Source organism: Rhea pennata, chromosome 20 (assembly GCF_028389875.1).
Source record: "Rhea pennata isolate bPtePen1 chromosome 20, bPtePen1.pri, whole genome shotgun sequence".
Taxonomy (NCBI): Eukaryota; Metazoa; Chordata; class Aves; order Rheiformes; family Rheidae; genus Rhea; species Rhea pennata.
The window spans coordinates 2266049-2282181 of record NC_084682.1 but is presented as its reverse complement, the minus strand read 5'-3'; the positions used below and the strand labels follow the sequence as shown (position 1 = coordinate 2282181).

The 16133-nt window shown below is 42.7% G+C and overlaps 1 protein-coding gene across 14 annotated transcripts in view; it reads right to left on the bottom strand.

The window, feature by feature from the left end:
* Positions 1 to 16133, bottom strand: part of ACACA (acetyl-CoA carboxylase alpha) — a 159514-nt gene that overhangs the window by 19924 nt on the left and 123457 nt on the right. For 13 of the 14 annotated variants that reach the window (XM_062592431.1, XM_062592424.1, XM_062592435.1 and 10 more), the window contains 5 exons: positions 15563 to 15683; positions 12239 to 12335; positions 8359 to 8455; positions 7526 to 7661; positions 1641 to 1818 (listed from right to left, as the gene is read on the bottom strand). In XM_062592431.1, coding sequence (XP_062448415.1) covers positions 1641 to 1818; positions 7526 to 7661; positions 8359 to 8455; positions 12239 to 12335; positions 15563 to 15683 — 629 coding nt within the window. Of the gene's footprint in view, positions 1 to 1640; positions 1819 to 7525; positions 7662 to 8358; positions 8456 to 11927; positions 12097 to 12238; positions 12336 to 15562; positions 15684 to 16133 lie in introns of those variants that run through there. The other variant, XR_009960407.1, reaches the window with a different exon arrangement.

Genomic DNA, 16133 nt, shown 5'->3' with positions numbered 1-16133 from the left:
AAGAGGAGGAAGGTCAGTGCTGAGGGTTAACGGACAGCAAGCGCAAAGAGAATCATTACAAACCCGTAACAACACTTTGGGACATCATGACATGTTTTGCAAAACAAACTCTTTCCTCAGCTACTGGAGACCAGGTCCAGCAGAGCTCAAGAGCAGCTTGCTGAACTACAGCCTGTCCTTCCTCACGTCTTACAGGGTGGGAAGATCGGCTTGAGATGTCAAAGGGGCAAGCTCACGCTTCAGGCAGCCCAGGGAGCCGAGGCAGAGGGGGAGTGTGCATCTGTGTCTGGGGGGGAGTAAAGCGCTGTTGTTCCTGCATGCATCTCACTAAATGCACGGGGAGGAAGTCGGACGAAGTCCTTCTCACATCATGCCTGACTGTCTGAAACAACTGGGCTCCATTTTTCAGAGCGGGAGAAGAACAGCAAAAAACTGCAGGGGGAAATGGTGGTGGTGGGGCCTCCTCCCACACGCCACGCAGCAGGAAAGCTGCAGCCCATGAATTTCTGGGCATACACTGAAATGACGCCACATCCTCTGCATCAGCACATGGGGCACACGGCAACAAATTATGTGGGTGAGGAAAATGTCTAAGGCTTAGAGCATACAGGAGAGGCTCGTCCATCTCTAATAAAATGTGACACTGAAGCTGCTGAAGATACTAGGGAGAAGAGGAAAGCTCAAAGATCTGTTTCAGCTGCCCCCATTTCTGCGAGGAGATCGCACAGACACATCTGCAGATCCATGTACTAAGGGGTCTCACTGACAAAATAAAGCTATTTTCATCATCAGATGCTAGTTCATTTGCCTGATTATTTTCATACCACATGGCTGGCTGGATCAAACATGTTAACAATAGGAATCTAACACTGGTGAGATTTGCTCTAGCACTTGAAGTGTTTGGTTGTTCATTTCTGTAACAAACTCATAGCTGCATCCTTCTCCTCCTGCCTTTTTCAAGCAAAATTCCCCTGATAAGACTATTGCACGCCGTCCTTCTCGTTCAAACTGCTTGTATCCACTACAGATAAGCCCAGGAAAGGCTGTTGTTTCCCTCCAAATAATTCAGTATTTTTTTATTTTCAAGATTAAAAAAAATATATTAAAAACCTTGATTCTAAGAGTTTGTCTGTAGATTTATTCACTGAACCACCAGTGACTAGAACTTCACTTATGCAAGCTGTATTTTAGAAAAAAGTGAAACTACCCAACTGCCTACCCGACAGGCCCGACAGATAACACAATTCCCAGGCATTTTAAAGTGCACATTTATTTATACATCTATTTAATTTGCAAAACTGTATCTAAAGGCACTCATTTTCAAGCACGAAGCAGTGAGTGCAAATACTAGAACCAAAGAAAATCCTGTGCATCAACACCTCACTGTGGTTTACAAAGGTCAGTTAATGCAGCTTCGCAGAGGCTGGTACAGAGAGGCCACAGTCAGGAAAATACCCCAAGCGTCCTAGCTGTGATCGCTACACAACAAACTCCTCTGAGACACTAGGTACAACTGGGAAGTGGTCAACCGGTGGCTGACCAGAGTAACCAGTGGTTGCTCTTAACTGAAAACTTCCCGCTCAGCCAGGTAATTATGCCTCAAAGCAGGTGGTAATGAAGAAACAAGAAAGCTGCTGTACCTGCTCTCTCGGTCTGCGTACATCTCCATGTGACGAGGATTAATGGTAGGATCAATCACAGCCCAGGACCCTCCTCTCAGCTCCGCTTGTGGCGGGATATAAATAAGCACTGGCTGACGATACTCTCTCAGGCCGTCCACAATGTAGGCACCAAACTTCAGCACTTGGTCATACATGTCTGCAGAAAAAGGACACAACAGCTGAAGTCACATCGCCTCAATGCCTCAGCCCTGCCACGCGTGGTCAGTCTGGGGGGAAAAAAAAAATCCTTCAGCTCTGCTCTTCCAAACACATCCTCCTGCTACTATCCACAACCCCAGTTGGCATCTTCTGGATGTGGGCAGAGCTAGATGGACTGAGAAAGCAGATGTTCTCACCGCAGTTTGGCTCCTGGATTCAGGCCTTACTTCCACTTGGGAAACACAGTTTGATTATTTCCAGTGTAATCAAATCTATTCACAGAATATGAGCTGTAGGGCCCTCAGTTCATGTAAGCAGGGCTTACAGGGAGTCCCTGCGGTGATCCATTGCCTATCTTCTCAGCCAATCCAATGATTATTTCAGTAATTCAGAAATTTAGGCCAGGTATCTGTGAATTTAACATGAGTGCAGCTGCCCAATTTCACACTTACTACTGTGAATCTATATTGAAATTCATGTAGTGTGCACGGCACACTGAAGGGCAGTAGACGTTTTGCATATCTTGATAAAAATTTGTGTGTGGGGAGGGTTCAGGTGTGAAAAAATTTTTCTCCTCTTCTTGCATTACCATTTAAGGCCTTTCGCTCAAAATTAATAAGAACAATTCCACCATGTAAACACAATACATTGGAAGTATCAGCCCCAAAAGTGACTTAAATAAAAGAGGGAAAAAAGGAAGGCAAAATGAATGAATACGACATGATATAGTTTACTAAGGGTATATTTTGTAATGGAAACAGCCTCAAATATAAATATATTTTGTTACACACAACCATATATAGAAGCATCAAAACGAGACTGACACATGTCCATTTGTTCATCTAAAATCCTTTATCACCTGAGAGCACCATCATTTCTGGGGCAGAAAGAGACTCCAGCCAAGGTCCTCACAGCATTTTACAGTCTAAAGTTAAGCATCAACATGAACTTAGTTAAGCACCTAACTCAACTGAAAACACACACATACACACACACACATATATATATGCATGTATACACACACACACACACATATATATACACACACACGTGTGTGTGCATGTGTATTAGTACCATAGGTACTAATTTGCTCTCTAATTTGCAAGGTCATTATCGAAGTACCCAAGAAAAGAAGTTTCATATTCTTTAAGAAACCTCAAATGCTGGTGGAGAGAGAACAATCCATCTCCTGTAACTGCGAATAAACATAAATTCTGCTAGAGACAGTGGGGACTAAGAACCAAACAAAACTCCAACCTTTTCATTTGTCCTGGGCAAAGAAAAAGACCTCAAAAGAGGTGACAAATTTATTACTAATTACACAATTATTTTATTATGTAGTGCTAGTAATAAACCACTTGAAGTACTTTCAGCTAATTCTAGTGTTAAGAAAATAATTGCTTGATTCAAATTATTTTAACTGAATTAATTCTTTACTAGACATTTTTTACTAGTGCTACATAATAAAATAATTGCATAATTAGCAATACATTTTTCACTCCTGCCAAGGGTATATATTTTACTCAGGTTAGGCGTAGAATAAAAAAAGCGCTACTTGTTTGAACAAGGGAGAGAGAAGAAGAGCAGAGAAACTGAGAGAAACTTAATGCTTTCTGTTCCCAGCTTCTTTCTGGGCTTACCGAGCCTGGCATCAGCAAGGTCATGGAACTATTTCTGCGACTGGAATACTTTCAAGATCAGACTTTAAGCTCTCCAAAAGCATGAACTTCACCACTATGTGCTTCTATACACAATTATTCTTTCGGGGATCATGCAATACAGCATTTGCTTTTCCTGGAATCTCCCAGCAGGCTTAGTTTAATATTTTATATATGGATTTATACCGACTTCTGCCTTCTCTTGCATGCGCAGAACCTCCTCTGAGGTCACTGGACTTGCTCCTGCAGTCTTTGGGAACAGATTTCAATTGCACCTTCCTAGTTCCAGACAGGCCTGCAAACTATTCTGCTGTAGAGGACTTACCCCTTCCTTAAGGTAAAAACTTCCACTGAGAGAGACTTTTGGCTGAGCAGGGAAAAGGGACTCAAACCAGAGTTGCATGGCCTCACGCAGAGGTCCAGGTCCAGCCACGGGGGCTGCTGAGCTCCCAGGTTAAGCCCAGGTCAACCAGGCTTGCTCACAACGCCCAGAACAGCCCTCTGAAACTCTGTCCCTGGTGTTAACAAGTCTGCTCTTTTGCAGCATTTTTTCCTCCTATCACCTCAACTTTTAAATCTGCCTGCACATATCACTTTAGCATATATTTAGCACATTTACTTATACTAATAAAGTATTTATATTTTAAAGAGGTAAAACAGAAGGGCAGAATTGTGGAAGATCATAAAAATACTGCAAAGAGCGACCTGCCTCTCAGTCCCGACGCCTAATAGCTAGAATGCACAACGTCCCTGATTTCCATTAACATTGTAGTCAAGTGTGAAACTATGAAATATTTGCAGTACTGTGATAATTACCTCTTTTTTGTAGTTTTGTTGTATTCTCCACTCTCGAAATGGAAAATAGTGCATCAAATTCAACTGCCGCAGGTGGTAAATGATGCCAGGTTTTAACGGTGCCCACTGCTCTGGGCTCGAGGTGTTTGTGCGGCCCTAGTACCTTGGCAGGGTGCAGACTCTGGAAACTCTTATCACTGTAACTAACACACCTACTGTGCCACCACCACTCAGGTGGCAGTGAACAGCACACGATACGTAGAGTACATTCTTTGCACAACTATTTTTTCTCCAAAGGCACTTATGCTGAGATTGGAAAAAATTAAATTAAGACTGAAATTTGGTCCAGAAATATCATATTTAATTTTAAGTTCAGCAGAATAAGCTACCTGCTACACAGAAATGCTATAAATGTCCTCCAGGAAGAACAGCATTGTTTGTTATTTGGAAAGACAGAGTTTGTACCACACCTTCCCACTGCCTGCCCAGCTGCAGCATGCACCAGCATCTACTAGACACAGACATGAAATCTGCTGGAAGCTGTTATCATTACACTGTGTGTGTAAATATTGGCAGTCGGACGCATCAAGCATGCTAGAAAGGCTGCAGACAGCTTTCTGCATTTCCGTAGTGGCGGGCAGCATGCCCTGAATGTCCAAAGCTGGAACCGATCTCATCAGCTTGGCTGGATTATCAGATAGGACCTCAAGGTAAACACCAGGCTCCGGCTGGCTGCAGACCCATAACGTACCTCATAAACCGCTACATGCCAGCAGTACCGTCATTCAGCAGCCAGGTAATCAGAGATTTAAAATAGCCTTTTCATTCTGGTTTAAATTTTTTTTTATTGTTATTTACAACCTGTCCCAGGAAAAAATAATAAGTAAAACATGAAAAACCAACTGCGAGTGACCCTGTAGCACAAGCAGCGCCGCAGTTTAATGTTGCGGGGATTTGCATGCTATCAAACCATTCATGCCGAGTCCAAGACCCTGGTGCTAATTTCCAGTAAATTTCATGCTTGATGTCTCCCAGTCGTGGGTCACTGCCGGTTCGCCTAAATAAACCACTTCCAAATGGCTCCTCCATCTAAATATTCAAGCCAGTTTTTATAATTTAATTTTGCATTATGCTGAATAGCCTTCCGGCCAGATAGAGCTCATTGGGTAAACCACCAATACCATTGTGATATGCCTTTATTTATGTTATTTATTTATTTATTTTACTGCTTGAATTAGACCTCCTAGGCTGACTAGTAAAGACGTTTTTTTTTTCCCCTCTCTTCCCCTCCTCCACTGATGTCAATTTTCAGCATAGCAAGAGCTGTCTCTAATCTTTTCCTACTCATTACACACAATTTTGGAGTCATTTTACCCACAGTGCAGTCGGCTCCTGGCAGTGTGTTTGTGTGCACTGAGGGGTGGCATAATTGTTTATTTTCCCTCCCTGCATAATCCCCAACCAGCATTGATACCAAAACTGAAAAACTCCCCAAGGAATGCAGAGACTGTCAAGAGAGACCAACACTTGCTGTGCAGGCCCTTCAGCACAAAACAGGATGTAGAAAATGCACAGACCAACGTGCAAACTGCAATGGCTCTGCTCTTCCTCTCTGTGACTGGGCCCTCCTCCTCCTCCTCCTCTTCCTCCGCCTCCCAGCTGGGGTGCCCTATGTGGGATACTCAATACAAATACTAGTATTTTCACTGTATCTTTCCTACCCTGGACTCCTGGTCCCAAAGCCAAAGCTAAAATCTTTTTCTGAGGACAAAAAAGGGCACTGGCAAAGCGGACAGTTTTCACAAGATAATAAGGCAAAGTAACTTTGTAACTTTACCGAGCATTCGTTAAGTAATTACTTCCCCACACTAAGCTGTGCAGTATGGAAACGAAGTGACAAAGGGAGCCCAAGAGCAGAGCATAGACCAGAAATCATCCTGAAAGGTAACAGGTATTTTCTAGAGGAAAGAATCCTCATTGTGCCGTCTTCCTCGAGCCTTTGGCAAACTAAACAGCATTTTTTGCATCCTGCTAACGAGACAACAGAACAATAATGCCTGTCATAATGCCAGGCTTTCCAGAGCAGGAACTTTTGTTGCGTTAGTGGATCTATAATTTCAGTGCTGGTTAAGTGCCATGTGCAGGTAAAAGACTGTAATCTTTCACTTAAATTTTATAGTATCTATCTCACATTCTTGGCACTTCATGAAATTCAAAGTAGCAATATGTGGTGCAAAAATCTAACTGCTGATATATTAACTGAATAGTTTTATAACTGTTCATTTCATATGAACAACCACTACCACCAAAAGAGTCAACTGGGAGACAGTCTTTGATATGACAATATTAGTGTGAAAAATTATCAGTGAAACAACGTTTCCACTTGACAGAATATGGCCATACATTCTGGATATGCAATACTGTTGGTTTATCCAGCCCTACTTTTAAGATGAGGCAGAAGGACATAAAGCTTTCCAAGCAGAAGGGGTTTCCTGAGATTAGTGTTTAATTAGTCCAGGTTGGCAGCTGTAAATTTTGTTAGCAACTAAACTATTGTTAAAATCCAATTACTTGTTTTCATTGCAGTTGATCTGGCTAGTTCCTGTAACCCGTATATGAGGGTACATGTGAAAAAAGCCAGTTGTGTTGCTTTTTCTGAAAACAAATTCATATCAAATTTGCACTCTGCATATTCTGTTATTCCTACCATGTGCCTGTTAAAGACAAGATACAAATGGGGAGGAGAGGAACGAAACCCTTTGTCACTGCAACTGCTGCAGCACACAGCATCCCTTTCCTCTGGAGGGCAATCACAACTGGACTTCTGGCACGATGGTGCAGAGCACTGCTGTGATTTCATAGGGCTGACATGTCCAAACACTCCAGTAGGCCTAGAAAAGTATCCCCATATTAGCATTTCTAAACTTGCCATGAAAGAGGAAAGCTGGATGCCAGCTGCAGCAAAGATGGGTGAAGCAGATCCACTACACAAATTTGCAGGCACAAGTCGACCCCACAATTAAGCCACTTTAATAGCCAGCTGCTGACGAAGGAATAACCCACTTCAGTCCCTGTCGTGTGCTCCCACTGCTTTCCTTGAGCGCCAGGCTGTTCCCAGAGATGCCTCCGGGCACTAAACCAGCAGAGCTAGTGCTCTTGGCTGTGCCACTGCAGGTAACAGCAGCAGTGCCCTGACTAGAAGCACAGCTACTCTCCATGATAGCATTAAAGGGTATCCAAGCTGATAGTTACCTTTCATTCCACCAGAGAAACCTCTCCAATTCGCAAAGACCATTAGAGGCAGTCCTTCTCTGTTAAAATCATTGATAGCCTGGGCAGTCTTAAAGGCAGAGTCAGGGAACCACACCTGGCCAGCCTGTTGGATTATCTGTTGGGAATGAAAAAGACTGTTAAGACTTGAAACACTTGTTAACATAAAAGTCTGCACAAAAACACAGAAATCAATGCAGCAAGAGCTGCAATATGGAGCCTACAAAGAGGAGCGCAGCTCATGAAATGCTTAGAATCTGCCTGCCTGTGGAAAACTTTGGACAATGCTTCTATTACCAACATCTACAGGACTTTTGCTACTGATTTAGCTAAGAAAAGGAATAGAGATGGTGTGAGAAGCCTGATACAATGACCGCTGTAAGAAGGCGAAGGAGAAGAAGAGAGAGAAAAGGATATGTAGAGAAGAACAACAAGGAGAGATGATGTAGGGCTGGAGTGGTGAAAGCAAGCAGGGGAAAAGTAAAATACCAAAGGAGAAGAGTATGAGATAATACAGCCAACGGTGAGAGAAGAGGGAAATGATTTTTGCTTGCCAGATCTCCTGGTCGCCAGTCCCTGCATTAGCCTTAGCATCCCACTGCAGTCGCAACAGGACTACTCAGGAAGTATCTCCTGTACAAATGGCCAACACAACCGTCTATTCACTTGTCCCAACAACTGCCATGCATTAGCACCCAACCAAGGAACGGCTGTACTTTTTGTCCTACACGTGGGATGAAAAATTCCGATCAAAACAAATAGACTTTTCAAAGAGATATTTGTGGAGGACAAACAACGGAATACTTTCAACCCACCTTGGCCTCAGAGTCCAGGTTTGCAGGATCAGCAGGGATAGTTAGTTCCACAGTTCTTGTTTCTACGGCAACTACTCCTACAGGTATTCCTCCCAGCCTGATAATATAGGAGGGAAAACAAAATCCACATTTTTTACTGTCAAAAAACCAGAATTTTTTTCCAATCCTGCATATACTCAAAAGAGACAAATAACACAAGCAAAAGGAGGAAGAAACATTCTGGCCTTTCTGAAGAGTTTAGGCATGTGGATGGATAATTTCAGAGTCCAATTTATAGTTCTCAGAGCAAAATCTAGTTCTAAAAACTAACACATGCCTCACTAAAACTCAAATAGAATAAAACAAAGCCCAAGTTTAGTTCAACAATATGGCTACATCTCCATCACTGTGCCTGCCACCAGATTTTCGTGCTGACAATCCTAACCATGAAAGATAAACCCAAGGACCAGGACTTCCTATGTCCTATTTTCACAAGCACTGTCAGCTGGTCAAACACGTCCAGGCTCCATGTTTAAGCAATGCCGTGTATCTCAGCCACCCTAAACCTCTCTGGCTTACAAAAATTCCCCCTCTCAAGTGGTAAGAGTGAACGATGGACAAAAGCTTTGGGTTTATCTGTGCGTTCCCTCCCTATACCTGCTGCAGCAAGCCTGCGAGGGTGGCAGGGTGCAGGGCCGTGCGGATGGTCTGGGAGCCAGGTCCCAGCCACATTCAGCCTCACTTTCCACGGCGTCTAAACACCTCCCTTCCACAGAAGGCATCTTGCTGTGGTGACAACAGCTTCTTCTGAGTAAGGGAGTTCCAGCAGAGCCATCCTCTCTCCTCAGCCACCTCCAGCTGGATGACACACACTGCAGGCAGGGGAAGTGACAGGGCCTATGTGCACTAGGGGGCTGAAAATATTCCCATTCACTATGATTAAGAGTCTGCCTAGAAACCCGTAATTGCAGAAGCCGTCTTAAATCAGTAACTTATAACTTCTATATTAGGGCCCATGTGACCTAATAAAGAACATCTTTATCCAAGTATTACAGTTATTTATTGAACTTGAAAACAGCTCAAAACAACTTCTGTTTTCCATTATACTTCATATAAATTTTATCAGGCTAGCACATGAAGATGCTACATCTTGTTTTATAGTGTGTCCCTGGACAAGTTGCCATAGAATAATAAAAGACAATTTACAGCCAACAGCACACATATTCCAAACATACATACAAAAGATGAGTTTTGGCAGCACTTACAGTAACAATCCCAGAAGAATACATTCGTACTTGTTTTTTCAAAATGTCACTGCTTTTGAAAGAAGTCAGTTTCATTTGTATTATATATACGTGTATGTGAGAGTCCAGAGCAACTCGGAATTTGTCAGAAGAAAGGAACACTAAGCCAAGCTGAGCATAGGCCTGAACAAAGATGTTCCAGCTTTGCTAAATCATGGTTGTTTTGGGGGGGGGGGGCCTGCTATACTGCCTAACCTAAAACACTTTAAATGATTATAGTACTTCGCAAGACAAAACTTTAGAGAAGCATTGCAGACATCATACAAAAATAATGAAGTCTATCAAGAGGTCACAGGACATCCCAAGGTCAAATGCAACAACTAGTAGCTGAGGCGGTAGGTATCTTAGGCTCAACAGTGTAAAAAGGTCAGAAAATAATCAGAGTGGAAAGGCTCTTCTGGAGCACCAGCGCTCAGAATCCTGGGACCAGCACTGGTCAGAGAGGACCAGCTCCCCTACAAGACGAAGCTGAGATGCCCCTGCACATGCTTGCTCCCCTGTGACCACCCCTTCGGCGCAGGAGTATTTTGTCCCTAGCCAGGTCTGTATGGTCTGCATGCTATTACATTGTTCTATATTAAGGACAGACTGATTAGTTTGTGCTTTCTGCCCCAATACATAATTTGAAGAAAAAGATGTTTCTCCTTATCACATTGCACTCCAGGAGACTTCAAAGGATGCTCCAAACCCATTAGAGACCCTAGAAAGTCATAAGAGAAGAGCAACAGAGGAACATTTCACTGAACACAGCCTCGTATCTGGAAGCCTCATTCAGAAATTATGCAGCACTTCATTACCCTATTAGCAGAGTTCCTGCTGGCCTTTTAGAGATGTCCAGAATGGATACAATTCCTTGAGATGCTGCAGATAAGCTCTAGTGAATGCCATATGCTTTGCTATTTCACAGTATGACCTCTGTCTCTTTGTCATTTAGGAGGACTGTGTAGAGCTATTGCTTTTAAGGGCCTAAATGAGAAACAGGAGCTTTCAGTGCCAAATATTCTGGGGCCACTTTTGGAATAGCACTGACTTATGGCTACACCGGCCAAGCTCAGCTGGCTATGACCATAGTGCCATGTGCTTCAGAAACAGCGGTACCTCGTCCTGTCTGACACTGAATGCCCTGGAAACCAAGGACAGCATCACCTGGAATATTCTGGTACTGTGGTCAGTCCTTCAGTCAACAATTCGTTTTAATTAGAGGCTGATTGAGCCAGGCTCTAGGGATGGCCACAGGACTTTAGAAACATTGTAAGCATCACCAGATAATATGGCTCTGAATTGGTGGCACTATGATCTTGAGAGCATGGGATGTGAAGTATCTGCAGACAGGACATCTTTTTTTTACACAGACTTGTTCCAGGAAGCAGGGCATCCTGAACATCTGTCGTTCATGGGCACAACCTTATCACATTAGGTACAACACCTGGATCCTGTGGAATGCTGTTCTGGCGCTTGAGCCTTTCTTCTCTCCTCTCACTTGTTATCAGAAAAAGAAAAGTCTGCCAATTAGCCAAAAATGCTGATACCTATTAGGAGCTGGGAGTCTGCTACAGGCAAGAGCATGAAGCTCTGTCTTGAGAGAAGAGGTGGTCTGAAGGAGGAGTGACAAAGGATAAGCATGCAGCACTGGGCAGCCTGAGCACATGGGAGATAAATGCACTCTTTCAGAATGGCTTTATTATGAGAGGAAGCAGATAATCAGATCGATCAGGAAATTCAAAATGCCTTTTTTAATGGCAAAAAAGAAAAAAAAAAAAAAGAAGAAGAAGAAGAAAGAAAGAAAGAAAGAAAGAAAATCAACCCCCCAAATCACTAAATGAAGTGGGGGTTGAGAGGTTCTGAGTCCAGCTCTGATTTACATTCTGCCAAAATGCAAGTTTCGGTCTCCAGGTTTCTGCTTCCAGCCATCTCTGACAGTTCATGGACCTGTGACACTGAGAATGACCAATGCTGCAAATACTGTGAAGGCAGGGATGTAAATCTTGAAGCAACAGGGAGTGCTGCAGAATCCCGAGCAGGTGCTACTTTGCAGCAAGGTGTGGGGAAGTGATGCTCCTGGGAGGAGAGCACCACCAGCTTCTGAAGCTGCTCATCTCTGTGCCATGGTAGATGGCTAAGGTCAAGTGTGGCAGGTGCTAGTTTGAAAAATGCTGCGAGTTATTCCACGTAAATCTCAATGTGAAGTTCCTCTCTGTGAAGAGTTTCCTGCAACTTGCTCTAGTTTTAGGTGAACTTTTCTTGCATGCCAAATGCGATTGCCAAACAATAAACTGCATAACCTACCCCAAATTAAGTCAGAGCCACGAGAAGGCCTCACTATGGTATCACACAGCCAAGGGATCACATATTGTCTGCCATAATTGTTGACAGTTCCTCTCTTTTTGGCTTTTGTGCAGGTTAAAACTGTCACCCCCAAGCAAAACAGGAGAAATTATCAGTCTGTGCTTCATTCCTGTGGTAAAGAAGTGTCCTATTGAAGTAATGACTTATTTTTACCCACAGCCAACAATTTCAAAAGGAGGTTCTAGAGAAAGATGCACAGCATCAATGACAACTTGATTTCTACAAAGGTCTAAAATCCTCTGAGAATTTACCTGGCTCTACCAACCACAACTGTCTGTGCCCAGGGCTGCATGATCTCCAGGAATGAGCCATTGTCAAAGAAACCACTTAGCCATTGGCCTTTTTGACCTAAAGAGGAGGGGGAAAAAAATAAAATATCAGAAGAGTGAGATGGGAGGGAAGGGAAGGAAAAAAAATATTAAAAAGAGGAATTGAAATTTGTTACAAGATGCCAACTGGAGAACTTGGCACTGTCTTTTTATTTATTTATTTTTAAACACATTATAATACAAGGGAACATTAGACAGCTAAGCATTTGTCTGCCTTCAGACATCATGTCTTATTTCATTTGCTAGTCTGCATAAAGACAGTCATTTATCAGCAAAAGCATCATTTATTGTTAAACGATGGGGTTCGGATAGCAGAGGGACTTTGCACGCTTTAAAATAAATAACTCAATTTTTTTCAAGACACTACAAACATTTGTCAAAAGGCAGCAAAGTCATTAAAGATATTTTTCAAAATGTTTATTTCTATTTTAAAACTTAGCTCACAATTGTTTCTTGACTCTGTCTAATCTTTCCTTTAAAGAAAAGAATGCTGAAGAAATTCAAGAATAAAATACAAAAGTTTTTCTGATATTTAACAACTAGACAGTACATCAGAGTGTGCCACACATTCTCTTAGAAAACCTGAAATAGAGCACTGCAATAATGAAAGTCTGCTTGCTCTATAAAAGACACTAGAACATGCATTTCTCCCTAAACTAAAGCATGCTCTAAGAGTCATCGTGCTGGATGCACAGGTCATCAGACCTGTTCTCTTGCCCAGAGAGGACAGCAACTTCTTAATGCTTCAGGGAAATCTACCTGTTCCTTAACAGTACGTTACCACAGTGAGCGGGCCGGGCTAAGGGAAATAAAGCCTTCCCGAACCTCGCAGACCATCAGCTTCGATCTTGAAACACGAGGGCATGATCATCTCGATCATGCTAACTATTCACTGCACTTGTTACGTCCTTTACAAAGCTGATGCAGTACGAGACTTAGGGCTCCTCCTGCATCACAGACTCCAAAACACTGACAATCCTGCTCCAGCCTCACACGAAACAGATCTGTTGACTAGTAATCTGCACGCATTCCTCGTTCCTTCAAATAAAAGTCTCAGCACGAAAGCAGGCGGCGGGGTGGGAGATGATGGTATGTTCCTCTCCATTCCACGAGTTCACAGAAGCCACTGTGATTCCGTGCTAAGCCTCACTGCCCCGTCAGTGCAGCTGCGTGTCACTGTTTCCATTCTCCAGACAGCAAGACCAAGGCAAGCAGGTTGTCCAGTATTTCAGCTTGGACACTACTCCAGTGAATAGCTAAGGGCATGATAAACAACTTGCATTTGGGCTGACTGCTGATGCTAGATCAGAGAGGGACAAGTAAAAGGGAGGATTTACAGACAGCTCTTTCTGCTGTCTAGGCATCAAGATTCTTTGCCCACCCAGCCATCCCCAAAAACACCACTCTAAGGGCGTCTGCTTTCCACTGAAGCTTCATAAAGCTTCAGGGAATAAAAGAAAACACTCTCCCAGTTTTATCCCTTGGCACACAGCTTCTGAGGGATGCTCTAATCTGAACAAGCACCTCTGCTTCAGCAAACCCAAGTCCAAAACCAATTAAAAGTGGAGATCCAAGCAAGCTAACCTCTGCTGACTTAAACAGGATGGAGAGTGTTTTATCAAGACCAAACTTGTAATTACTGTGTTCTACATTCCCTGCCTCTGTGGCCCCACTGTAAAATGTGACCATCCATTTCAAAATTATCTCTTTATCGTGAGCCCAAAGCTGATCGTTTAGATTCTGGCCTCGTGTCGGGCGTCAGTTTGAAGAATATCACAGCAATATCTCCTCTAATAAATGGCTTTAACTTTTCACCTAGGAGATATCTGCTTTAACTTATCACAGGGAATCATCTGCTTTCCTTAACGCTTCCACTAAATTAAAATCTGAAGTCACTTGATTTGGAAGCCAGTGTTAGCTGCACTCAGACAGCTGGATGAATTACTTGAGAAATGATGAAAAAATATTATCCAAAACCAGAAAACTTAGTTTATCACAAATCTCATTTTAGCCCCCTAAACTCATTAATAACAACAGGCATAATGGTCACCCAGTTTGCAGCTTGCACATACACAGGCTGCACAACCCCAAAAGCATGTGTGGGTGGTCAATGGCTTGCTGTATTTCCAATATAATTATTCTCCAAGATCTGCAGAAAGACTGTGCGATTCCTTTAGGATAACAGCTTTTGTAGATACTCTTTTCTCTAAACCATCACCCCCCAAAAAATCTTTTAAAGTATTTACATGCTGGTTTTATATTTTATGTTTAAATCTTTAAAACTAATTACTTTATAAGGTCTTAAATTATATTTGGATTGCAGGCCTCACACCTTCCTTCCTATTCCAACAGCATTTATTCTTTTGGACTAACAATATTCACAGGCTGTGACAGACCACAGAAGGGAATATTCCAAGTTTGGAAGCAGATCTAGAGAATCTTAAGATAGAACAGATTCAAGACTCAAAAAGCAATGGTCTTGATTCAAATCTCAAAATATTACAGAAAAAGAATTCAGATATATAGGGTTAGTATGTAAGGTCTCCTGGAAAGTCAGCCACAAATTTCCCATTCAAGTTGTGCATTTTGACCCACATACTCTCTTTGATTCTCTTCATTAAAAGAATCAATTTCCAGAATTTCCAGATTTCCAAGTGCTTCCCAGTGTCTTTTTCCAAAATGACCTCAAAAGGAACTGGAATACATTTGAAAGTCAGTGACACTCAAACTCCAAAAGTAAGTCTTAGGTGCACCTCAACTGCTTATGAACATTTCAAATTTTCACTCGACTCTTGCAGGTCACCATCAATTTCATTTTTAAAGGCCGGTTTGCCAAATGCACCATATTTTCTTAAGCATATTTTATAGACAGAAGCTATAGCTACATTCTTATCCTTCCTTCTTTGTTCTCATTCACACTTGTTATTCTTCTGAAGCTATGGAATTATTCACACACAGAAGTGTGTGTGAACAAGGTCTTATGGGAGAAGTCTGCACTGTCCTGAGCCTCTGTCTTCTTGCAGGACCTCATTTCCACTTGAAACTGTCTCATTTGCTAATGCAGTTTACTCAGTAGCTCTTCTAATTCTAACTATGTCATGGGCATACAACTGTAGCAGACTGCTATCAATGGTAAATGCCAAAATTACATCACTGACAAAATACTAACAGACACAAAGCCTTGACAGATGCAGTCTTGAAACAAGACACATTATTGCATGTGTTGGCCACTGAAGATCTACGTACTTGGGTTTGGGCGTCCAGCCAGCATCCAGCGGGGATCATAGGGAGTCTTCGTAGGAAAAAAGTCTATGGTTCTGTCTATTGGATCCTTGACTTTGAGGATAGGAACAGGGCTGTACACGCTCTAGGGGAAAAAGAAAAATATTGAAGGAAGTAATTCTCCCATACAGCTTTGCACCAAACATCAGAAATCTAATGGGACCTGGCTGTGGAATAATCTTTCCTGCATACTGCACACACCTGTGACTGAAAGGGTCCCAGGGCCTTTGCAAGAGCTCGGATGAAGTTCCAAGGAGCTCTCTACACTCTCACCAACCCTTCCGGGCCATCGTCTGCCATGCATTGTACTTCAATTGCTCTTGAACTTCAGGCATTGCCAACATTAGCTGGGGCTGCAATTTAATTTTAAAAAGGTGACCAGGCCACCTGACTATTCTCTGCACTCTTTCCTGAAGGAAGGTGACCTGTGTGTTCTCATTGCTGCCTTCCTGGCTGCAGAGGAGCTTACACATATACATCATCTCCAACAAATGACTGCCTCAGAGGGGAACTTTTAGAATCTTCAGTAAAAGGC